The sequence below is a fragment of the Magnolia sinica genome, chromosome 9, assembly GCF_029962835.1.
Source record: "Magnolia sinica isolate HGM2019 chromosome 9, MsV1, whole genome shotgun sequence".
NCBI lineage: Eukaryota > Viridiplantae > Streptophyta > Magnoliopsida > Magnoliales > Magnoliaceae > Magnolia > Magnolia sinica.
Window position 1 is genome coordinate 76,464,245 of NC_080581.1, and position 25,888 is coordinate 76,490,132.

At 40.0% G+C, this 25,888-nt stretch overlaps 1 protein-coding gene across 1 annotated transcript in view; it reads left to right on the forward strand.

Annotated features, from left to right (window-relative positions):
* The first annotated feature begins 419 nt into the window (after positions 1–419).
* LOC131255727 (uncharacterized) overlaps positions 420–25,888 on the forward strand; it is a 190,112-nt gene continuing 164,643 nt past the window's right edge. Inside the window, exons 1-2 of the mRNA XM_058256530.1 lie at positions 420–531; positions 806–871. Coding sequence (XP_058112513.1) covers positions 511–531; positions 806–871 — 87 coding nt within the window. The 5' untranslated portion in view covers positions 420–510. The remainder of the gene's footprint in view (positions 532–805; positions 872–25,888) is intronic.

A 25,888-nucleotide genomic window follows, 5' to 3' on the forward strand; every position in this document is an offset into this window, starting at 1 on the left:
GCCCAACTCTGCCCTAGGATTGGGTAAAGGAGGGGGGTTGATGTCAAGTAGGCAACTGGTTGTAGACTCTTTTCTGATGAGAACTCTTTGTTAATTATGAACTTCTTTATATCTAAAAAGCAAAAAACCAAGATGAGCATGCCAATCAAAGTATTGAATGTTTTGTATGGACCAAGGGTCTCATATGATAGGCAAAAATAATCTTTTGAACATGTATAAAAATTGCATTGTTGATACTTCAAAAGGCTGTTATACAAGGCTTACTGGAAATATTGTTTACCCACCAAAATTAAAACATAATTTTCAATTCAAAGTTCATCTGTTGAATCCCTTATTGCTTTAGATAAGGTTAAAAAGTTACCACGTCACTTGATTTCAAGTCATTAAGTGAATGTGGGTTTGATTTCTGTACTGTAGGTGACTGACATTGTTGGAGGTGCTGTTCGTTGGAGGCGTTATCTGGATCATCTGATACTGTCACTTTGCAATGACGAGAACGCGTTTAGAAGGATGGAGCCGCTTCTCTTACATGTATGTTGTTTGTTCACATATTTAGGCTCTTATACTAATTTGATAGACTGTAGAATTTGGAACTATACCTATTTTCTTGTGGGATCCCACATTCCAAAATCGTCATCATCTCAACAACTGATGAGGAAAATTTTGATAACACTAACCTGTTTATCTTACTCATTTTGCTCACTGACTCACAGTACTAAATATAATAATTTTCAGCAGCAGTACTTACATATTTTCGTATGTATTTTGTACAACTTATCTAAAATTTATGTTTCCTGGCTTTTAGATTCTTCGAATTGGTTTCTATGAGATTCTCAAGCTGGATATGCCACCATATGCTGTTGTGGATGAGGTGAGGTGAGTCTACTTTTTGAAAGCATCCCACCCTGTAAAATTTGTTTACTGTGATGCTGACCATTGTATTGTTTTCCTACAACTTTCTTCCATAAATTGCATCCCAAATCAAGTTATTCAATAATTGTAAAGATGGCTGTAACGACCATTACAGTAACCATTACTATACAGGCTGTAACAGCTATCATGGACATATGACATCCTTTTTTTTAATACCTAATGTGCTGTTGCAGGCCATTTTTTTTCCCTAGAACGGGCATTACAGCCCTGTAACGCGCAACTCTTCCCACTGTTACCGTTATGTAATGCCCTTTATGACCATTCCATAACAGTTTTTGAATACCTTGATCCCACTTGTATGCATATGCTCCATCGGCTCTCTATATGCTAGCATGTGCATCTCCATCTTCTATTGAAAGGCTTCAGCCTGTGCTGGTTGGAAATACAGCCATGAAACTGTGTCCCTTGCACATGAGAAAAAAGTAGGTACTTGAAAGTAACAATGTTAGCATCCTTTGAACATTCTCTTTGATGAATACTTCTGGCACCACATTTTTTGGTGTACCTAGAACAAATACTTATCTAGTGCATATGATATGACTTGCAAGTTGCAATGTAAGTGTCCGTATCAGTAGCCCAACAAGTGCTCCTCACAACTTGAAGCTTATTCAGTGCCTGGCATTTCTCATGTCGGTTAGACTTATGAACTGTTTTTCATGTCATGTTCTCTGTGTTTGGTATATGTGGACCCAAAAGTGGTTTCTTGATGTGCCCCTTCATGGTCACAATTAATATATTTTCAGTCCAAAGAAGATGTTGGCCATGTAATTGATGGTATCTTCTCTTCAACTCCAGAATGTAAGGCTTGCAAAGGTAGCAGCACTTAGGCCTGGTGCGGGTAACATGGTGAATGGAATTCTGCGGAAGCTACTTTTACTGAAGGTTTGTCATTTTCTGTAACATTCACTATACTCAAATTAAGGGGTCACTAGAAACCAGGTTCATTTGAATGCCTTAGCTCTTTCGTATATATAGATTCAGGAAAAAAACTCACTTCCACTACCCAAACTGGAGGGTGATGAACGTGCAAACGCACGCTCTCTGGCAACTATTTATTCACATCCGGTGGTATGTTTGTCATTGCACCTTCCCTTATTATTTTTTTTTTCTAGAAATTTTACTTCAGGAAGAAGGGTTTTCACCTTTTCATTCGCTAATATTTATTATTGAGGAATTCTGCCACGGTAGCACGCTTCATGGAGTTCTGTGAAGTGTACATCAGAATATGTACAATTTACATGTGGTGCCTGTGCATGGTGATCAGCTCATCGATTTTGTGGACCTGAAAAGCAATGGTATCTGACTATTCTAGCCAAGCATATGCTCAGTGGTCTGAAGCGAACAATTAACCCAAAAAGAGCAACTGTACGGACATGTTCAGTGGGCAAAACTTGCAATAATTTGGTGGTCAAAATTGTTGAAAAATGGTTATGCCCATAGATTACCCATATTGTGGCCAACCAAATCATTGATATGTTTGCCATGTGTAGTGACATGTGTGTTTCTATGGCAAAACTGTCTTTATATCATAAAAAATGCTCTGAATCATGCTTCACCACAAGTGTATCTTTGACTCTGTGTAGCATTCTATCTGTAATATCAAAGCCTGATCTCTGTGTAAACTGAAGAACTTTCACTTTTTATTATAGTTGTACATAAAACAAGGCAGAATAATGTTAGATGAGGACTCGTCATCTGTAACTGAAATGTTGCTTGCAACCTTCTCCAATGCTTACGTTGCATGTATATAGGACATTCGAGCTGTGTGTTACGTATGCTCCATCATGAAGATCTCCTGGCATGCAAATCAGGTGTAACGCCTCGTGTTTTCAAGACCCGTGTCTCTGACCCGTTTCTCAAAAACTCGAGTGTTAACTTATAAAGAGCCAAAGTCCACATATATATATATATTTTTCTTTCATTAGAGTAAGCAGATGAGTGTAGTATAGACAAATCTGACGCAAAGGAAAGTTGCATTATCATTTAAACATATAAGAAGCTGCCCATAATGACTTATACAAACCAATGCCCCCATTCTTACAATACAAAATGAAATAATATTACATGTGAAATAAAGTAAATTACAACAATCTTGGGATGTGAAATCCTGTGCAACCCTTAGCAATTACAACCATGCATCTTTGTCAATTATAGTCTGCTCCTCTCAATATAAACATGAAGTGAGGAGCACCCTCTAAGATTGCACGCCCATCATTCATAATCCAATACAGATCGCAAGTCATGAGGATAGATATATTAAGCGAGGCAATTCATAATTATGATCACATACTGAAAAATTAAGCCAATCAACATAATCTCATCACGAGCAAATTACAATAGCAATTGCAATGTGAGGGAATATGTCTAGATAACCAAATAATCAACCTTACAAACTCCATAAAATGGTTAGAAAATCAAGCTTTAAACCTCTACTTCACCCGGAAATCAAATCGCATGTGAACATTGCAAGATGGCTAGGAAATCGTTAAGCAAACACCCGCTCCACCCGGAAATCATGGTATGACTGAACACCGCAAGATGAAGAGAGAACAACATACCGACGTCTACTTTACCCAGAAATCATATCGTACGTGAACACCGCAAGATGGCTAGGAAATCGTTACGCGAACACCCGCTCCGCCTGGAAATCATGGTACGACTGAACTCTGCAAATGAAGAGACAATCAACATACAAACGTCTATTTCACCCGGAAATTGTATCGTACGTGAACACCGCAAGATGGCTAGGAAATCACTAAGTGAACACCCGCTCCACTCGAAAATCATGGTATGACTGAACACCGCAAGATGAAGAGAGAACAACATACTGACGTCTACTTCACCTGGAAATCATATCGTACGTGAACACCGCAAGATGGCTAAGAAATTGCTACGCGAACACCTGTTCTACCCGGAAATCATGGTACGACTGAACTCCGCAAATGAAGAGACAATCAACATAAAATTAACTAATTAACACAATTTCATCATTAGCAAACCATAATAGCAATCGCAATACAAGGGACCGTATCCAAGTAGTCGAATAATAAATCTTACAATCTCTAGAAAATGTCTAAAAATTCTAGCTTCAAACGTCTACTTCACCCGGAAATCATATCATACGTGAACACCGCAAGATAGCTAGGAAATCGCTAAGCGAACACCCGCTCCACCCAAAAATCATGGTACGAGTGAACACCGCAAGATGGCTAGAAAACCAACATATAAACTCTAGACCACCCGGAAATCGTATCGTATGTGAACACCACAAGATGGCTAAGAAATCGCCAAGTGAACACACGCTCCACCCGGAAATCACAATATGACCGAACACCGTAAGATGACTAGGGAACAACAAGATATGCCAATATAACCATCAAGCTACAAAAGGGCACCAACGACCCATCAAAGCCACGAAGGGCAAATAAACGATTCTAGCCACATAGTGTAAATATGCGGTCCAAGACATGTAAGGATGCGCGATCCAAGTCGCGTAAGTCAAATATGGACCGCAAGATGGTGAGTTCATGACAGGTCTCATTCATTACATTATTCGATCATAAACGACACACATACAGTTAATTAACAATGTACGACTAAAGATAGCATGTTATCACCAAATCATTTATGCATGTTATAATTAAAGAGAGATGTCTACCATCTAACACAACAATTTAGCTCATTCAATAGTAAGGTAAGTAATTCAATTAGAGGAATCATGCCATCATCTATATACAAATTGATGAAATTAAGTGGAAAGCTCAAAGGGTGAGTCCTCACCTTATGTTTGAACCGCCTGCACCATTGCTAAGAAGTGAATGCATCCTGCATGCTGTTCCTCTCAAAAAATTCTCAAAAAAAGGAGAAGAGGGAGGAGAGTTTATCCTCTCTTTTGGACAATCAAAGCCATTCACGGTAATCCAGGTACTATCTTAACTATAGAATTAGAGGGGGTGATTAGATCCTCTCCGTTCAATAGTAATTAAGTGGACCTTCGAATGTAGATTATTCATTTTCAACTTTGCGCGAAGGTCTCAAGATTGTGTAAGCCGTCAAATCCTGTAGGCTCACTCGTTTGGACCATTCATCATTGATACTGGACCAGACTGAATGGGTAGATTAGCTTGGATCGAAATGTCCACCAAATAGGCTAGATCACTGGAAACCTAATTCGATCGGAGGTCATCTGTTTACTTGTGGAAATGAAAATTAGACTTATCAATGGTCAAAGCCATGACATCTACTCATAAAATAGACACCCAAAGTACAAAGGTTGGGAGTAAATTATTGCCAAACGCTTCTATTTAATTATTCTAAGATAGGAAAGTTTTCTGAGTGGAATCATTCAACAAGGGTTCAACTGATTGGATTGATGTTTGGATGAACTTTGGTTTAGGTCCTAAAATATTGAGCATGATAAAAGCAAAATCCGTCTGCTGTGAAGTGCTGCATTTTATTGTCGTTGTTAGGCTCTAGTTCATATACTATTTTCATGATGTGGAGAAGCGAACATGTATTTTTAAACCATCAGTTAGATGTAAAGGACACTAAGGGCTCATTTGGATACGACTAAATAAATAACTTTTTTAAACTTATGTAAGTCATTTAATTACTTTTCTTAATTAAGTTAGTTTGACTATTGAATTAGAAAAAGTAACATTTTAGAAAATATACTTTATTTATTTCAGTTGTTTTATTATTATTATTCTTCTTCTTCTTCTTCCAAAAGCAAACTATTTTCTTTGTTTTTTTGTTGGTCACACCGAAGGTTGTTGATATTTGCAATCCAACCTGTTGCTGGGTGTCACGCCTCAAACCTGGGGACAGACAGCTTCCGTGATGCCCGAATTCGGCACTCAACTCCATACACCAAGTCCCGAGTTCGACACACCATAAGGAAGATTTTTTGACTAAATTTTTTTTATTTATATACATAGTAATACCTGAGCATGAAGATCCATGATCAAACTACCAAGCAACACTCTCCATCATAAGTCTCGATGGTCATAAGTATAATGCTTTACAAAAGATAAGTAACGTTAACATTGCCAAATCGAAGAATAGATGCAATGCATCGATAAAGCTAAGTCTTCCAAGCTACTCCAACCCTGAAAAAAATGGAAAATAGGAGGCTTAGGCAAAAAGCCTAGTGAGTACACACGTGTGTGCAGTGTGTCCTACATGCAGGCAAGATAAATATGCTACAAGAAAATCACACAACAGCCATAACCATATTACATGCATCCGTAATCACATCATCATCATCATATTGTCATGCCATAATTATACAATATCGGAAATACTGACAAGTCCATGAGTCATACAATATCAGAATACGCAATATAAATCAGCATGTAAATGAGGAGTTATAACGAGCCAAATATCAGATGTCGAGGATGCAATGCAATATGTGGTGCGAATGAAATGACTATGCTAGAGTGAAGTCGGGATGGTGGTACGTAGTATCGCAGACTATGGGGTCTATCACAAGGGACTTTTATCCAAAATATTCTCATACCTAATTTGGATAGTCAGACTCAATGTGGTAAACTCCTTATCTCAGGTTAGTCGCGCGCCCCAACAGAAATCCTGGCCATTGCGAAGGTACACACAACAAATAATTACGCACCACCAGCCCGAGTGAATAGTGAATGAATGAATGAATGAATGAGTATGCAACTCTTGCTCAATAAGTCCACATATCAGTACAGTTCATCTCTGGGATCATCACCGGGGTTTAGTACACTCCAAATGGCACTGTCTCTCTCCCAACAGCACAGTCCAAGTGAGCGTAAGAAACCTTACTATCCGCCTGGCCAATAGTCTGCAAATACCTATCCGGCACGTCGATAGCGGACCCATTTACGAGCTGGTCAAACTCAGCCTAGTAATGCCCCCTACCCTCAGGCGGGTAAGGCCACACCCCCTCCCAACAGACCACTACACAGTGGGAGACGCGGCCTCCTGGTATTCGGCACTCGGGCGCTCATGTATCCACTCGGTCTTGACATTGGGGCGTCTCCTGGCCTCGGAGGTTTAGAGATTTTCACCCAGGGACATATATGGCGCCCGTATGCTAGAACCAAATATTTCCGGTGTCCTATCTGGTCATCCACGATATGCCTGTGGAGGCTACGGCCCTGATGTCGCTAGGACACACAATGCAAGATGCATGAGTCATACAATACAGTCATGCATCAATCCTGCGCATACCGTGCACTCATGTGAGATAACCTCCACCTATCAGGGAGTCTCATAACAATCTGTCCAACGACATATGTAATGGTCAACCACATCTCATAACAAACATGCAGATGATGCGTATGGGCATGTATGATAATAATATGCTGTCACATGCTCATAATCAGTATCAATAACCGGCCTCGACAATCAGCTTCGACAATGTGGACATTTAACCAACATTGTCCCCAAGGAATGGCCCACATAAATATCAATACATACATCATGGTGAAATCACACCACATCGGTCCTTAGATACATCGCCTCGGGTCTCACACAAGGGCCGCACATTCATCGCATTGGGCCTCACTCATGGGCCGCATATACATCACATTGGGCCGTATCATGGGCCATGAATACACCACATCAGGCTTCACGACCCATGAGCTTCAAATACACAATAGGTGGGCCCTACACATGGGCCTCAAATACATCACAATGAGCCTCATCATATGGGCCAGAAATATATCTCAATGGGCCTTGCCCATAGGCCACGAATACATGGCTACACCAATTATGATCAGTCTTATACTACAACCACTTCACACGTCACATATTTAATGACTCATATTTGGTGCTGCATAGTTAAGGGCTAAGAGCCACGTTTCATTGTACCATTTACGGTTTAACGATCACAGCGTATAGAATTCAGGACCTTAATAGCATTAGCTTGGGTAATATAACTCTACATCACATTCAGTTAGTGTACAACTTAGTTATATATGATTCAAGTGGCGGTATCTATATCGATAAGCACAAACCTGCGTCATTGAATGGCCATTAATGCCACTTGCCTTGTACGTATTTCACATTCATACAATTAGATGACTACGTATACTACATATACTCCACCATTGCTTATGATTAGGTGGCTATATATACATCAAATACCTACATGATTAATGGACCAAATAGGTATATCACACCCTCACACCACTAGAGTCTACATATTTGTTATAATTAAGCATGTTTAAGGGTTTAGACACAAGTCACATGATCCTATTACTTAGGGCCGTACTTTAGCCAAAGTGTTAAGTGATCAAGGGCTGTCCACGATCAACCCATTTAAGGGATTAGCCATCATTACTTCAAAAATTACAATACCAGTTCGTCATATGTTTAACACATGGAGATTACAAACTCTTGTCGAAGAGACCTAATGGTTGGCTCAAGGCTACCGCTGATGGGCCCACATGGCATTCACTTAAAATGGACCTTAACATTCTTGGACCCACAAATAAATAGAATTTACAATGAGTTCTATATGGTGGAGCTCATGGGGCTTTCCCATGAGGTTAGGTCGTATGTGACTCACTTAAGACTTAAGTCTACTTTGATTTTAGTACAAACCCTAAAATGATATGAGGAAGTGGATGGTCCGCATGGATTAAATAGATGCACCATGGTAGCCTTAGGTTGGATTCAATAGTTAAGTCCTTATTCTCACAGCCTTGTATTGTGTGGTCCAATTCAGGTTGGATTGACTAATCTTTGGGACAATGCCCTAGAGGGGACCCGGTACATGGGCTAGATGGGTTGAATATTTAATGCATCATCAGGATGGCCCATAATAAATTTTTTGTGATGAGAGTTCAATTTACATTATTTCATAATGAACGGCTATCTAATCATTGAATGGGCCTGAGTCTTGGTAACATACCGTCAAAGGGGTTGATAAAATAAATAAACGATGAAGATCTTGAATATAAATCATGTCATAACCATGGTGGATTAAGTGGCATAACACTTACATCAAAGTGGGCCATACCACACACAAGTTGAGAGGGTTACCCTTCCTTAAATATTCATAATTATTTGTTGGGCCCGCAGAGGTGTGGTTCATAAATCCAGCCCATCCATTATGTGTGTCCCACTTAGTTGAGGGGTCAGACCAAGTTTCAGATACATCCAAATTTCAGGTGGACCTAACACATGATTTTACATGCTCGAGCTTCGAGTTGTACGAATGGTTCAAGGAGATCAAAGTTACATGTGTGCTACAGTGATGTATTTATTATACCTACACCGTTCATCTATTTTTAGAGATCATTTTAGAAAATTATCCAAAAATGAATCATAACAAAAAATTATCTGGACCTCTCCTCAATTAGCAACTAGGATAATGATTTCACCGTTAAACCATTCATCGGGCCCACCATAACATTTATTTCCCACCCAATCTGTTCATAAGGTCATAGAGACCTGAATTAAGGGGAAAGACAAATTTTATATTGGTTCAAAACTTCTGACCCAAAAAGGGTTCCAATGGTAAATGTTCAATCCTTGCTCCTTTTGTCGTGTGACCCACTTGATAGTTAGATCTATCTTATCTTTCTTTCAAGCCTTAGGTCAAGCTCACTGAATGGATGGATGGTTTAGATATAACATATACCACATGATCAGACCATAAAATTGTTGATTTATTCAGCTTCATAAATTTTTATTATATTTTTTTTATTGTTTTGATGGTGTGGGCCACCTGAGTTCCATGTATGGCTAAAATTTGGAGGTGGCCCATTTTTAAACGGGACCCATCAAATGCATGGTACTGATGTTCAACATGCATCAACGTGGGGCCTGTGATGGGGCCCGCTTTCCTCCAACGTCAGCAGACGCTCCTTGCTGCAGCGTCATCCAGACGCTGACGGCGTATATTATATTATTATTTTTTTTTTCAAATATGGGGCCCACAATAGGACGATCCAGTCCGATTGTTGTGTGTGTCCCTCGTGGTTGATGGGTCAGTCCAAGTTTCAGATGTATCCAAATTTCAGGTGGGGCCCAACAAGTGCTTTTATATGTTTTAGTCATATCTGCATATTATTTTAGATGGTGTGGACTACCTAAGTTCTTTGTACGGTTGATTTTTGGCGTGACCTATTTTTAAGAGGGGACCCATCAAATTCACGGTGCTGATGTTCAACATACATCAAGCTCGGGCCTGAGGTGGGGCCACCTCTTTCCAGCATCAACATACACGCTGCATGCTGCAGCGTCAGAGTTATGTTTTGTTTTTTTTTTTTTTTTTGTTTCTCATATATGGAGCCCACAACAGAACGATCTAGTCCATCTGTTGTGTGTGTCCCACGTGGTGGATCGTCCAATCCAAGTTTCAAATGCATAAAAATTTCAATTGGGCCCCAACAAGTACTTTTATATATTTTAGTATATCTTCACATGATTTTTGAAGGTGTGGCCTACCAGAGAAATGGATTGGCTTCATTTTTTTGGCTCAACGCCTAAAATGATCTGAAAAATTGAATGGACGGAGTGGATTTACTACATACATCATGGGTGGGGCCATTGTGGACCCACACCTCTTCCCATCTTTTTCTTTCAAACTGCGGGACGCCTGCATTCTTTTTTTTTTCCGCTGGTGTGTATGCACATGTGCATGTGTGAGCGTGTGGCTAACCAAATTGCCATACTTGAACAGTTTGGATGGCTACAACATTCTGGTGGGGCCCACTATCAATGGGTCCCACATAAAGCCTATAATAAATTATTTTATTATTATTATTATTTTTTTCCATGCATCCATACCATTAATCACATCCTTATCATCATATCATCACAAGTATTAATTATTATTATTTATATGTACTCTCTTATGTATCCACACCATTGATCACATCATTATTCTCAAATCATTTCCACTAATAATCATACAAATAATTAAAAAAAAACAAACAAACTAAGAGTGGAGTAGGTGTACTCACCTTGATGAATTAGATGGATGGTTGAGATGGATGGAAGGGATGAAATTGATGGTTGAGCTGGATGGAAGGGATGAAATTGATGGTTGAGATGGATGGAAGGTATGGGATTGATGGTTGAGATGGATGGAAGGTATGAGATTGATGGAGTTGATGGCCCACCAAGATCACTCTCTCTCTCTCTCTCTCTCTTATGGAAAAATAGTGAAATGCTAAGGGATTGAGGGGTATTTATAAAGAAATAGATAAAATTTTGGTTAAGTTAAGCTAATGTGATTAATATTAGTTTAGGCTAGGATTATGGTAATTAATTAATGCTTTGTAATTAATGGTGGATTAAAGGAGCATGGGATGGCATGGTGTGGTGATGTCATGCATAGTGTATGCCATGGAGAAAGGTTGACTTTTCATGCACATGAGAGAGAAGAGGTATGGGTATGTGACATCACACACATGGGTAGAGATTCTCTCACCCATGTGTGGCATGTACATGTGTGCATGACATGTGTTGTGCACATGTGTGGAATAAAATACATGGTGTCATGCGCACATGATACACTTATTATTCTTCACGGCGTATCTCACTAACGGAGTATCATATCGACGCACGGGTGGTACCTCCACGATCGCGGCGATGGGGCGGTCGATATGAGATATGTTTCAAGGTCTTGGGGTTCCGGTCAGTTGGGTGTGTACTATGAATGATCAATCCATGTCTAGCTAAGGGCTTTAATCATCATAAGCATGGAAAACAGTACCGAATGGACCAGGTGTTACACTGGGTATACAGACGCAGTTGATGTGAGCACTAACACTAACTTAATGTATCACTAGTGGGCCACCAGTTTGTGGACCCCGCTGATGTATGTGATGCTCACACCGTCCGCCCATTTTCAGGCCCAAACTGTTGCAGATTTAAATCTCAGACATGGGGCCCACCATCTTGACCAAGCATGTACCGTTGAAACCTCTCTGAAGTACCACCCTGCCATATGTGTTAGATCATCACTCTTCAACACCTTGATCCATAGCTCAAGTGGTAGACTGAGTGAAAGATACCTGTTTCAACACTAAGGTCCAGTATCGATCCCTAGTGGGGGTGGCTAACAGTGAAGTGTGAACTGACAGTGACGTGTACTACAACAAAAAATAAAAATAAAAATAAAAATCATCACTCTTCAGCACTTTTGTCGGGTCCTTTTGAGTGTGGGTTTAACCATGTGGGACAGTGGTACCCACTATAATTTTGAGAAATCCATATTATCCATCAAATTAACCCCACCATTAACAGCTGGAAGCAATGACACCCATCATTGCACATGCCCTGATGGCCCATCTCTCTATGTTGTATATCCATGCCATCCATTAGTTTTGCTATTTATGTGATGCCGCCCACCATAGCCTCCCTAGGGTCCAGTGAAATGGAGCCCACAGCTGGGATCCACAGTAAGGTGCTTGCCACCAAGCTAATTAAGTGGGTCCCACTAGTAAAAAACCAATGGGGATAGAATCTCTTTCGTTGAAACACTCCAGGGTCTAGTGAGTAAACCCTACAACAGAAAAAACGTGGGGATTTAAACGCACACCATTAAAACTTCCTGGCCCAAGTTGCTCTATGTCTTGGGTGACCAAATTGGTCATCCTTTTTTTCTTTCCTGTTTGTTTCTTTCAAGCTCAATTTATGGTACCACCCAAAATGGTAATTGGACTTTAGTCTCAGGTGGACCCACACAATGAACAATCCACATCAAAGGTTAGCCCAACATGATGGACAATGAATGTATAAGAGGACTATACATACTTGAGGTATATAAATACTTGTATTGCTGAGATCAAATATGACTTTCTACTTTTTGACTAATAAGTACATTGTTTACCAAACATGATACATACTTATCTCATTGAGAAGAAGAAATCACATAAGTAGCTTATGGTAAGTAACTTAGGTTCCGAACTGTCCCAAAATAGGCTTGTCATGGGCTGGGTTGGCCCTTTTCTTTTTCTTATTCTGCTCAGGCTTCCACATGCTGTGTTAGGCCCACGCTCGGTTCAGTCTAGGCCTTATGTCTAAATGTTGGGCGCCCCCAGCCTTAGTCTGACCTGGCCCAAACCTAGCCCATTGTCACCTCTTAACTCATAGTGCAGCTAGTTGCATGGATTCACTGGGATAGCCAGATCAATCAATCTAAACTATCTGTTAGTTCATTACATATTTCATGAGCGACCATGCAAAAGGTACAGTTAATGAGCAGTTTAGATCGATGCATTGACTTTCCAAGTATCCGAATCCAACTAGGGGCACTGTAACTCATAGTGCTGTCAGAGCACTGGACCATTTCTCTAAAACAATGGTACAATTTTGTTCCGCTGCCTTACTGAATTTGAAAAAGGATGAGTGTACTCGTCATAAAATCAAGGGTTGGTATGGCCCACCTGAATTACAGATGGGCTGATTTTTATGCCCTGGTCCTGAATTTTTATGTGGTATCCAATGGATGAAGTAGATTTTGTATAGTCACCATAGTGGTCCCTTAAAAAATCAAGGGTGAATGTCGATCTGCCAACTCATTTCTTTGGCATGGCTCACCTGAATTACAACCCAATTTTATGTTCTAGCTTTACACCTAAATTGGGATTACACATCTAATGGTCAGAGTGGATCTCCCATAAACATCACCGTGAGCCCCACTAAAAATCAAGTCCCTGCATCCCTCTCTAATGGTACAGATAGATTCTTTAAGAGGAAGAATTGTATGGGATATTGCTATTGGTTTTAACAAGCCCACCACAATGTTTATGTAAGATCTACTCCAATTAGGCCCGAAGACATGCAGATAGGATTAATCCTGGGTGACACCAAAGGAAATAGTTATCCTAGAGAAGTTGATCCTTGATTTTTATATAGCTCACCATGATAATTATTTTATATAGTCCATAAGTCAATCCTCTCTAAGATTCAAGTGTACTACATGATTGGAATAAGTATATACAGCAACACTCACCTTCTAAACTATTTCCCTTAGTGTATCCTCACCTGCTGATTTTAGTGCCTCAGGCATAAATTGGTGTGATATCTAATAGTCAGAGTGGATTTCACGTAATTCTCACCATCTAAAAATAAAAGGGGACTTCTCTCTTGCCAATTGTTTCCTTTGACGTGGTCTGCCCAAGTTAAGGTTCAGCGTAATGTTTTGGACCTAGGCCTAATCTATAAATACACATCTAATGGTCGGAATGAATCTAACCTACCCATCATAATGATTGCATAAAAAATAAAGGGGCCCTTCATGAAATATTACTTCTTTTAAATCTATTAACCAGATCTCTGTTTTTTAACATTTGGGCAGGGATGCCTTACCTTTTTTTTTACTGGTCCACCTTGATGTTTATGCAAAACCCACTTCATTCATTAGATGCCTAATCTCACGTTAGGCCTAGGACTAAAAGATTAAGCTGACCTGTTACTCAAATGGCCCTACCAAGTGAAAACAGCTGGGATAGAGAGGTGCAATTTTGATTTTTATAGAGCCCACTGTAACAATTATAGGAAATCCAATTTAACAATTAGATGCCACACCAACATTTAGGTCTGGGACTTAAAAATCAATCCCATTCATTATTCATATGCGGATGAGAAAACTTGACTGAAGTTTTCTTGGCCGTTGAACTGTTTCTAAAATTGTGGGACCCCTGCCCAATGGGCCAGAATATCTACAAGGTCATACCTACCTGATGGACGTCTTAGCTATTGCGCGTGTTAGCCACCCTACCACTAATGTTCATGACCTGCCTTGTACACGCTTGTGGGCTTTGCAAAGCTGAATGTAGTGACCGTTTGATCATGGAGGTGCGGACAACTTGCTCAAGCTGATAAAACAATATGCGAGGTATGTTAGGGCCCATGGCTCGGTGAGCCATACTATTCATGTGATGGGCCAACCGTAGGTGGACCATAGCTCACCAACTTTGGTAGAACTTAGCCATCTAATGTTGGGCCTTTTTTCAGTTGAAGTAAACCAACGCTGTATTTCTTTTCTTTATCTCCTTGTTGCAGGCTACCAATTGAAGGATTAGGATTGTGCAAATGAGGAGATATTTGCATCAAGCTCCTCGCACCATTGGGCTGGATCAGATCATCAGTCCTGATCACCCAACCGTTGGGCCTTCAACAAACAGAGGATGCGAGGATATAAAGCATAGCCTCAACTCGGGAGAAAATGAAGAGGTGATTACTCCACCCGTGCGTACGTGGCGAAGTTGTCATGCTCTGGACTTTCATCTGATCGGGCCCACCGTAATTATGCCTTGGACCGAAATCAGGCTAGCCACTCATCAGGCGGTACACAATTTGGGAATTTTCTTGTACTGGGTCATTCATCTGATGCAGTACCACCTGAAGAATGGTCCCGCCCAACATTTTTATGGTGGGCCCACGTGATGAACGGACCTGATCACCAAATACCAACCAATCACAATTTAGTTCAAGGCATTGGTCTGTATAGGCACTGCGATTACCTGCAAGGAACCGGAATAATATCATACATGGTCCCCTATCTTCATAGGAAGTCCATCCGTTTTCAATTATGACATATGGGGCTCATGGTTTTCTAATCCAGACCATTGATCTGTTTAGGATAACCATCTAACTAGCATGTTGAATTTACCTGATTAAAACTCCCAACGGTCAACGCTACAACCTTTTGCATTTGAACGGAGACGATTGTTGTATTTCTCTTGTTGGGAATTCATTGGTAGGCCACGAGGAGAGAGATTGGGATTTTGGAAATCCATTGGTAGGACACGAAGAAAGAGATTAGGATTGTCATGCATGTAGAGGATATTTATAAGGACTGCTCTAGCCATTGTGAGGCTCAAAGATTCCACTAATAAACCATATAAACCATAAAAGATTCGGTCCGTGTATTACATCAGTAGGTAATCATGACACACAGCAGAGCACAAAGGGACAATGAGAGAGATCATCTAATTCCTCAATTGATAGAAACTTTGAATCTCTCTCTCTCTCTCTCTCTCTCTCTCTCTCTCTCTCTCTCTCTCTCATCCGAGCTTGACTTAATGTCTGCCCGACTCATCTCAGCCATACAGCCTGGACTCACCCTCTCTCTCTCTCTCTCTCTCTCTCTCTCTCTCTCTCTCTCCCCCCGCAAACAACGAGATACCTCTATGACTATCTAATATTATATATAATTAATTAATTAATTAATTAATTAATTAATTAATTGAATATTTGATTTGGGAGTTAGGTTGGGTGGATGGGTTGGGTCGGGTACCGCTTGGGTCAAGTTGCTGGGCTGAGTTGGGTGCTGGGTTAGGTCAAATTGGGAGCAGGCTTGACTCGACTTGAGGTAAGCTCGCCTCGACTCAATCCACTAGCTCTCCTCGAGCTCGACTCGAAAGGTTTGGCAAACAAGTCAAGCTCCAATGGTAAGCTCGAAGTTGAGCTCGAGCTCGAACTCAAGGAGAGAACAGACGAGTCAAAGCCAATCTTGGCCGACCTCGACTCGACTCGGCTCGATGTACAACCCTAATCCGAAGTCACACACAAGATTCCTTTTGGTGGTCCATTTAAATGAACAAATCAGATGGTTAGGATTGTTGGATGAGTCTAATTTGAGCAATGACCTATTTAGGATGGTGGTTATAATATTCTACACGACATGGTTACAAACACGCTTTATACAATAATCAAGCTTGATATGTGATTCAGCATGCCCGCACAACCCAAATACATAATAAGTTTAAGCCTAGTCCTCTTTGTTCATGGGGAGCTAAGCTTCCAATTAGCAGTTGAGGTTAGGCGTGGATTAAAAATTCTAGTCCATGTTTTGCTTAATACATTTCACTCATTGTTCTTGGTGCAATCTTTTTCTTCCCAACAGGAGGTAATAATTTGAAGAGTTAATGAGATTTCAGGCATTTATGATAGAAGTTGTGGAAGTTTGAAATGGTTGCCAACTCGACACAAGCATCCTTATCTAGCCTTAGGACCGGTAATGTGAATACAAAACACATGGTACAACAAGAAAAAGAGGAGCCCATAACGTGATAGATGGATGTTAGATACCTTTTAATGGTCCCTGCCTTAATAACTTTTGCATTATCACGACCAATTTTTTCCTCATAAGCGGACAAAATAGTGACTTGGGGAGTTAATAGAAAAGTGAAGCCACATAATGTGATAATGGATGTCAAGTAACTTTCCTTGGGTCTTACTTAAATAGCATTCACACTACGATGGCTGACTTAAAGCAGACTTAGGCTCAATGGTGAAAAAGACATCTTGACGACTTGAAGACTCAATAGTGGAGGGGAAGATAATGTGGTCTACGAGGTGGTGGATGGATTAACATGTTAATAATTTTCCATTCTTTCATGACCATCAGGCCAAAGTAGTAACTTGAAAAGTCAATAGAAAATGGGGGCCCATAAAGTGGCTAACGAATGTAAGTACCTTTCCACGGTCCCTACTTAAATATATTTTATATTAACATGGCCAACTTTCGTCACAAAAGGACAATGGTGACTCGATAAGTCAATAGAAAAGTGGAGCCCACACCGTGACAAGTGGATGTCAGGTACCTTTCAGTAGTCCCTACACAAATAGAATTCAGACTACGACGATGGATTTAAAAGTAATGACTTGAAGACTAATAATGTAGGGGCATAATAGTGACTTGAAACTTAATTGTGGAGATGAATATAGTGAGGTTTATTAGGTGGTAGATGGATCAATGCCTTAATATCTTTTCATGTTACCGTGACCCTCTTTTTCTTCAAAAGAGGGCAAAGTAGCATGTTGAAGGGATATGATTAATTACTATCCCTAGCAGAACCTAGCTAGAGATGGATGGTCCTATTAGGGTCTTTATGGGGTCCGCTGTGATGTATATGTTTTATCCACGCCGTCCATCTATTTTGACAAATCATTTTAGGGGATGAACCTAGAAGGAAAGCAAATCCAAGCTCAAGTGGGCCACAACACACGGAGTGGGGATTAAATTCCTACCAATGAAAACTTCTTAGGACTCATGCTGATGTTTATTTGCCATCCAAATTATTAATAAGGTCACATAGACTTGGATGAAGGAAAAGATAAATATCAACTTGATCCATGACTTTTTGTGGCCCCAAAGAAGTTTTCAACAGTAGGCTTTTAATCCCCACTGCTTCCTATGGTGTGGTCCACTTGAGCCTTCAATTTGTCTCTTTTTTGGTTTCATATTCTAAAATGATCTGTTAAAATGGATGAGCGGTGTGGATAAAACATGTACATCACGGTGGGCCCTATAGAGCCCCTAACAAAGCCACTGTCTCTAGCTAGGTCTTGGTGAAGGTAGTACCCAATCCGTGTCCAATTTGAAATGTCAATAGAAAAGTGGGGCCCACACAGTAAGTAATGAATGTTAGGTACCTTTCCATGGTCCCTCCCTAAATAGTTTTCGTACTATTATGATCAATTTTTTCCTCACAATATAATAAATTAGCGACTTGAAGAGTCAATAATGAAGGATAAGATAGTGGGTTAACGACATGACGGAAGTATCATTATCTAAATAATTTTCCACGCTACTATGACTAACTTTTTCTTACAAAAGAGCAAAATAATGACTTGACGAGTTAATAGGTGACTTCCAATAGTAATTGAACAACTTTGAGGATGGCCCTTTTAGTCATGTAAATGGATTGGTGTCCCACGGGTCTTGGACTAAGACAACTATGACTAATGACTTAATCCAATTTGATCATCCAAAGGCAAGGATCTAGTATTTTTGTCATCCAAGTAGATGGATTACATCCGACAGCTCAAATATCCTTTGTGGTTATTGTAGAGTCTAAATCATTTGCTTGGGTCACATGGTTATGGTGGTTAGATATGGACACCCTAGATCTGACATTAATGTTGGTTGTCTCAATGGATGGTTAGGATCCAAAAATAATGGATAAAGGATTTTGTTGTTAAGATTTCTAGGTGAGATGGGTGGTCTAGATTCAATAATTCGACATTCATTCAGGAAGCGGATTAATTGCTTGGTGTGCCCTTATGAACATGGGCCGTGGGAAGGTTTCAATGGTGGGTGTCATTGTATATGGTCCACTTGAGCTTTGAATCTGCTTCAATCAGCTTCCATTCATAACAATGTGTACCACAACTTCTTTACAACAGTATTTTGAAGCAAGTATATGTCATGATATAAAGTCTTCATGTCATGGGAGAATAGATACACTATTATGATAGCATCCACTTGGAACATGCACGTTAACAATCTTGGTGAGATTGAGCTGTTGATCAGGCAATATTGACCGTGTAAATGCCTTACCTTAAATAATCGAGCTCATCATCTAATAATGAGATGGGCAATTAATTCTATCAATCTTTCATTTTCATGTGAAATAACTGGTTAGACTGGACTTGTTGCTTGTGAGGCAAAGCATCTACGAGATGGTGACTACCCTGTTGACATGCACGACCTGTAATATAAGGCATCTGGAAAAATGGTGACTACTCTGATGAGTGGCACCCGTAATTTACAAGACTTTTATAATTTTTCATTCTTTCATGACCATCAGGTCAAAGTAGTAACTTGAAAAGTCAATAGAAAAGTTGGGCCCGTAAAGTGGCTAATGAATGTAAGTACCTTTCCATGGTCCCTACTTAAATATATTTTATATTAACATGGCCGACTTTTCGTCACAAAACTTAATAAGTCAATAAAAAAGTGGAGCCCATATCGTGACAAGTGGATGTCAAGTACCTTTCAGTAGTCCTTACGTAAATAGAATTCAGACTATGACGACCGACTTAAAAGTAATGACTTGGAGACTAATAATGTAAGGACATAATAGTGACTTGAAGCTTAATTATGGAGATGAATATAGTGGGGTTTATTAGGTGGAAGATGGATCAGTGCCTTATTATCTTTTCGTGTTATTGTGACCCTCTTTTTCTTCAAAAGAGGGCAAAGTCGCAAGTTGAAGGGATATGATTAATTATTATCCCTAGCATAACCTAGCTAGAGATGGACGGTCCTATTAGGGTCATTGTGGGGTCCGCTGTGATGTATATTTTTATCCACGCCATCCATCTATTTTGACAGATCCTTTTAGGGCATGAACCTAGAAGGAAAGCAGATCCAAGCTCAAGTGGGCCACAACACATGGAGTGGGGATTAAATTCCTACCAATGAGATGCCGTAAAAAGTTGTCTTGTTTAGAGTTCCCAAATTTTAGCATGTGCAGGTTACATTGGCTTACAAGCTGACACTAAAAAATAATAATAATAATAATAAACAAAACAGAATTAGCAAAATTTTTCTCATGGATTCTTGAAACCTGAGTTTCATAAATAATTGGAGCGTTACATAAATGGTAGGTATTCAATCATTGTTTCATGTGGTGTGGTCCACTTAATATTTGGATCTACTTTATTTTTTTTTTATCATGCCTAAAGTGAGCTATCATAAGATTTGGATCTACTTTTTCTTTTTCTTTTTTATCATGCCCTAAAGTGAGCTATCATCATAATGGATGGATGACCTAGATGTAACGGACATACACCACGGTGGAACCCCATAGTCGGGAATCCTCCGACCTCGATGGACACGAGAATCTATCAAAGCTACTCCCAACAGGGAACACCGGATGGACAAATTAGAGGAGTTGTGAAACCCTCGACCATTTTATTATTGCTATGGACCTATGAATTTGTGTATATTATATATGATATAGTCTTGATAATCAACAAGTAGCACAGTCACACTAGCATGAAAAGTTGTTTAGATGATGATTATGGAAAGATTGTTGTTGATGTCTTAAATTTGAAAACAACAAGTCTGTCAATGCCATCGATAGGCCGCTCGATGCCATCGAGTAGACTTCGATGTCATTGAAAAAATTCGAAAAATCTATGCTTTCTTGCTATAATATTTTGGTGTTTTCTTGATGCCATCGAAAGAGTAAAATGCCATCAACAACCTGTTGATGCCATTGAAGTCCCATCGAAGGTGCCATCAAGCGCGCGCACAGAATTACGTAAGTGCGAGATTTATTTCTGATTTCGATTGTGATTCTCATAGAGGCTATATATATGAGTGTAATCAGGATTTGGGGACAAGATAAATGTGTTCTAGGTTTTCTAAATTCATTATTAGGGGTTTCAAGGGCATAGCTTGAGCTTAAGGAAGGAGATTCAAGGTTTTTTCGGACCAGTAACTGCCAATATCTTGTAATTTTCTACTTTCATGGTGCATTATTGTCGCTTTGTGTTGTGATTTTTTCCCGCAAGAATTTTTTCACGTTAAATTCGAAGTGTTTGTGATTGGACTTGTTTGTACTATTGGAATACTTTGCTTGATTCATCTCTATGTGCTTATGTGGTCTCCCAACACATATAACATCCATTTATCAAATTAGGGACCTACATCTTTAATTCAATGTGGACTCTTAAAAAAGTTGCAGGCCAGGTGTCACATACATGCATAGTTGAAATCATACATGCTCTTCTACAAGGGAGAAGAAAAAAAGTACCGGGAAGAATCTGCATCCATGGTTTGCTAGAGTACATTTCCATGTGTAGCAATAAGATATGTTGGGGTGCTAGCACTTGGATCATGGTCTTTTCAATGGTCTAAACCATTCATATGATGGGCCTCATGGTCTATGGGATGCTTCAAAAATAAATCCAATCAAAATATAAGTGGACCACATTGCTTGAATTTGGAAGGTTGAGCATGCTTTAACACTGCTTCATATGATGTTGCCCATGTGAGTTTTTTTTATCAGTATGAATTTTAGTGTGTCCCATCTTCATGATGGGCCTCATTAGATTCACAGTTTGGATATACACAACTATTACCGTGGACGCAAAAATATACCCCTGGCCATATTTTTACTACTAATATACTCTCGTTCACTTCTTTCATTCTTTCATACCTTGTAAAGCATTCACATTTTCATCCAAGGTGAGGCCCATTGATCCGACCATTGAAAGATCAAGCCAGGTCGGAAAGACTAAAACCTATGTATATCCAATAGCAATAGGCTGGGCAATATATTCAAACAACATTAATGAGGAAAGGTGGGGTCCAATATTTTAATGGATGGAGGTGTTTCCATGGTCACCATCTGCAAGACTTTTTACGCCGGTATGCATGACTAAATTGATGGAATGGTCGGACGTGCATAACACGCTTGTTGACTCCTTTGGTTCTCTTTTCATGTGGCATGCATGTCGGGGGAAGGACTTTTAAGTCTTATGTAGCATGCTCAGACCTTAGTGGCCAAATAGCAACCATAGGATTAAATCTAGAGTTGAGATAAACCGTTCAAAGCAATTACTAAAATCATTCAAACTTTGACTCATGGATTTTCTGATGACCCATTAAAACTTTGCCTTTTAGTGTTCCGAATTCATATTCATATACATTCATTTGTATTCGTACACAATATTTACCTTCAACAAAATTTTCTTAGGTTGGATTAAATCAAGCACTGATCAAAATTGGTGGACCCTGTAGATGTGAAACAGACATGGCAGTGGACCTTACAAAGCTTTTGGTTGTACAACCACTTAGGATGTAGTGCATGTCACCAGCCATTTTGATAAATGAAGGTCTTTTCATGGCCACAATCTGCACACCTTTCTACGCCGGCGTGAGTAAATTGATAGGATGGTTGGCATGGATGACTGGCTGTTTGATTCAATTGACTCTCTTTGCATGTCAGGACGCAAGGAAGAAGGTGAAGAAGGTGAGGTCGAACACCGTTTTCCTCAAGAGGGGTAACTATCCCGAATCCATGGAACTTCTCTGGACTCCTCACAAAGATTTTTTGAATCCAAAGAAAAGAAACAAGAAAATATAAATAAATTCTATAAAATTCAAAATTTGATTGATGAATGAAATAAACGAGTTTACACCCCTTTAAATAGGGATACCAAGCTATGGTAGAAGTTTCGGAATCAAACTACAACTAAAACTCCTAGAATTCGGGACTTGCTATGAATAGTAAACTTACTATTTATAGACGATCATGATGTCTACTAGTGCATAAGGTTTTCGGCAAAAAATAATGTCCTATTTGGCTGAACTATGCTCCTCCTAATTATTTGAAGCACTTTTCATGTCGGGCGCAACTCCTAAAGCCCAATGGATGAAGAGTTATAATCAAACTAAAACTTACTATTTATAGTAAAAATGGAATTAAAATAGGGAAACGACCATTGATTTGATGGTATTTCGCAAATCCGGCTTGTGCAACCTGGCATAGCAGGGTTGGGTGGCTAAAGTAGCTCGTCCTACCCCGAAATCATATATTTTACGTCCAATAACTCATTCTTGTTTACGAGATCGTCCGTTTTAAGTACTGACGGTCCGGATTATCTCCGTCTCCGATCAGGCCTCTTCTGACCCATCCTAGCCATGAAATTATCCGTGACCTGCTCTACATCAGTCCCCTCCACTTCAAAAGAACTTGGTCAAGTCCGCGATGTTGAAAGTACGCGAGATCTTCATGTCATCTGGAAGATCAACAATGTAGGCGTTGTGATCGATCTTTCGAAAGTTCGGTACCGGTCCAATCTTCTTGTTCTTCAACTTGTTGTACTCCCGGTAGGAAATCTCTCATTGCGTAGATGGACCATAACTTGGTTGCCTACTTCGAACACTTTTTGTCGCCGATGCTTATCGACTTGTTTTTTGTACTTGTCATTCGAGTATGTAACTTGTCTTATACATCAGCATGAATGCCCCTGATCCTGTTTATCATATGTTCTGCTATGATGCTCATACCTGCGAGCTTGGGCAAAGGGACCAAGTCAAGTGTGTGGCGAGGTGCTCGACTATAAATAAGCTAGAACGGGGACCTCCCTGTCGAGCGATTCACCATGTTATTCAATGTAAATTGCTCTTGAGACAGGACTAAATCCCACTGCTTCGGCTTTTTTCCTGAAATACATCGAAGGAGGTTCTCCAACGTGCGATTCACAACTTCAGTTTGCCCATCAGTCTGTGGGTGGTAGGCACTGCTAAACTGGTGAATAAATGGCGTCACTTGCTTGACCTGGTGAGATTGTCGAGTTAGGAATTCCAAGAGCAGTTGGAAATTAAAGCATGGTGGGCCCCACATCTAATGGCGACCGTCAAAGTCATGCATGTATATGTGCCGTGTTGCGTGTTGAAGTGTTCCATTTTAATAAAAATGGACTGATGACATTTATAAGATAAAGATGGGAAATGGGACACTTGATGCCGCCTTCCTTGAAAGATCACGACCAATGATACCCATTCATGTAGTCAGTTCATTATCAGTGTTTAGAAATAGAGCAAAGTTCATCCCATCCATCTAAAAGGCCTAAGCCAAACTTCCACATTACATCATGGATACAAGGTGAGTGGGCCCCAATCTATTATTCACGGTACATGCCTCCACATGATCATAATGTGGAATTTACGAACCATAGATCAATGTGCCTCACTGCATAGATGCCTTGGCTTGGAAAAAAAAAAAAAGCAGATAGGATCAGTCAACTTATCAGGTGGGACATGGTGCATGAATCAGATGTATGACAGAAGATCATCTTTGTCATGCATTTGTTTAGTGCACTTTATTTCAGCACTCAATACACACATAGAAAAAGTTGCACGAGTGAGATTGAAGCCACTCACCATGCAATCCTCGTAGTGAAGTTGCCTTGACTCAAATAGCTGGGCCCACATATGCAGACAGAATATGGTGACTATAATTCACTTTATCAATCATTCACGTCTTGATGCGTGTGTGGCCCTGATTTGTGAGACTGGGGCAAAGATAAAGTAGTGACCACCTGATGAGTGGCTGTCATCTTTGTTAGGCTCATCAAAGCCAATTACCAGACAATCATGACAGTGTAGATGCCTTGCCTAAAAGGATCTGGTCCTTCTAAATATCAAGAATGTCCGATGCAAATTACCTAAGACAACCTGTCACAGGAAGTTTCTATGCTCAGAAGCTGAGTGGGGCCAATGTGAAATTTGTGAGAAATCCACCTTATCCATCTATGTTGCCTAAAAGGATTAGTGTCATCTGAATATCTAAATCCAGTACATGGATTGCTTGGACAGACTGTGGCTGGAAGTTCCTGTACTTAGAAGCTAAGTGGGGCCAAACTGTGATGTTTGTGAGAAATCCACTCCGTCCATCCATTTTTCCAGGTTTTGTTAGGGCATGAGCCCAAAAATGAAGCATATCCAAAACTTTAAGTGGCAGCACAATAGGAAAAAGCGGCCCAAAGTTCCCTACTCAGAAGCTAGCTAAGTGGGGCCGGCTGTGATGTTTGTTAGAAATCCACCCTGTACATCCATTTTTCCAGACTCTATTACGAGATTAACCAAAATATGAAGTAGATCCAAAACTCAAGTGGGCCATGCAGAAAGAAAAAAGCGAGTAGGAAAATGCCTATAGTTGAAATCTCCACGGTTCTATCATGTTTATATATCATTTATACTGTTCATAAAGTCACTTTTACTAGGAGGAACTGAAAATACAAAAGTATTAGCCTGATCTAAAACTTCTATACCCCAAGATCATTTCAACCGTTGATGTTCAATCCTCACTGTTTCTGTCATGCGCCTTATTTAAATTCTATCAAAGGAATTTTACAAAATGGTACCTTATTAAGGTGGCATTTACATCCTGATACCTTTATAAATTAAATTTTTGTTAAGGTACTTCCTCAATGAAGTTATTGTAGGGTTGTACATCGAGCCGAGTCGAGTTAGGCCAAGCTTGGCTTGACTTGTCCGTGCTCTTCAAGCTCGATCTTGGCCTCGAACTTACCAATGGAACTTGGATTATTTGTTAAACCTTTTGAGTTGAGCTCGATGTGAGCTAGTGGATTGAGTTGAGGCAAGCTTACATCGAGTCGAGTTGAGCCTGCTCCCAACCCGACCCAACCCAGCACTCGACTCAACCCAACAACCTGACCCAATCGACACCTGACTCAA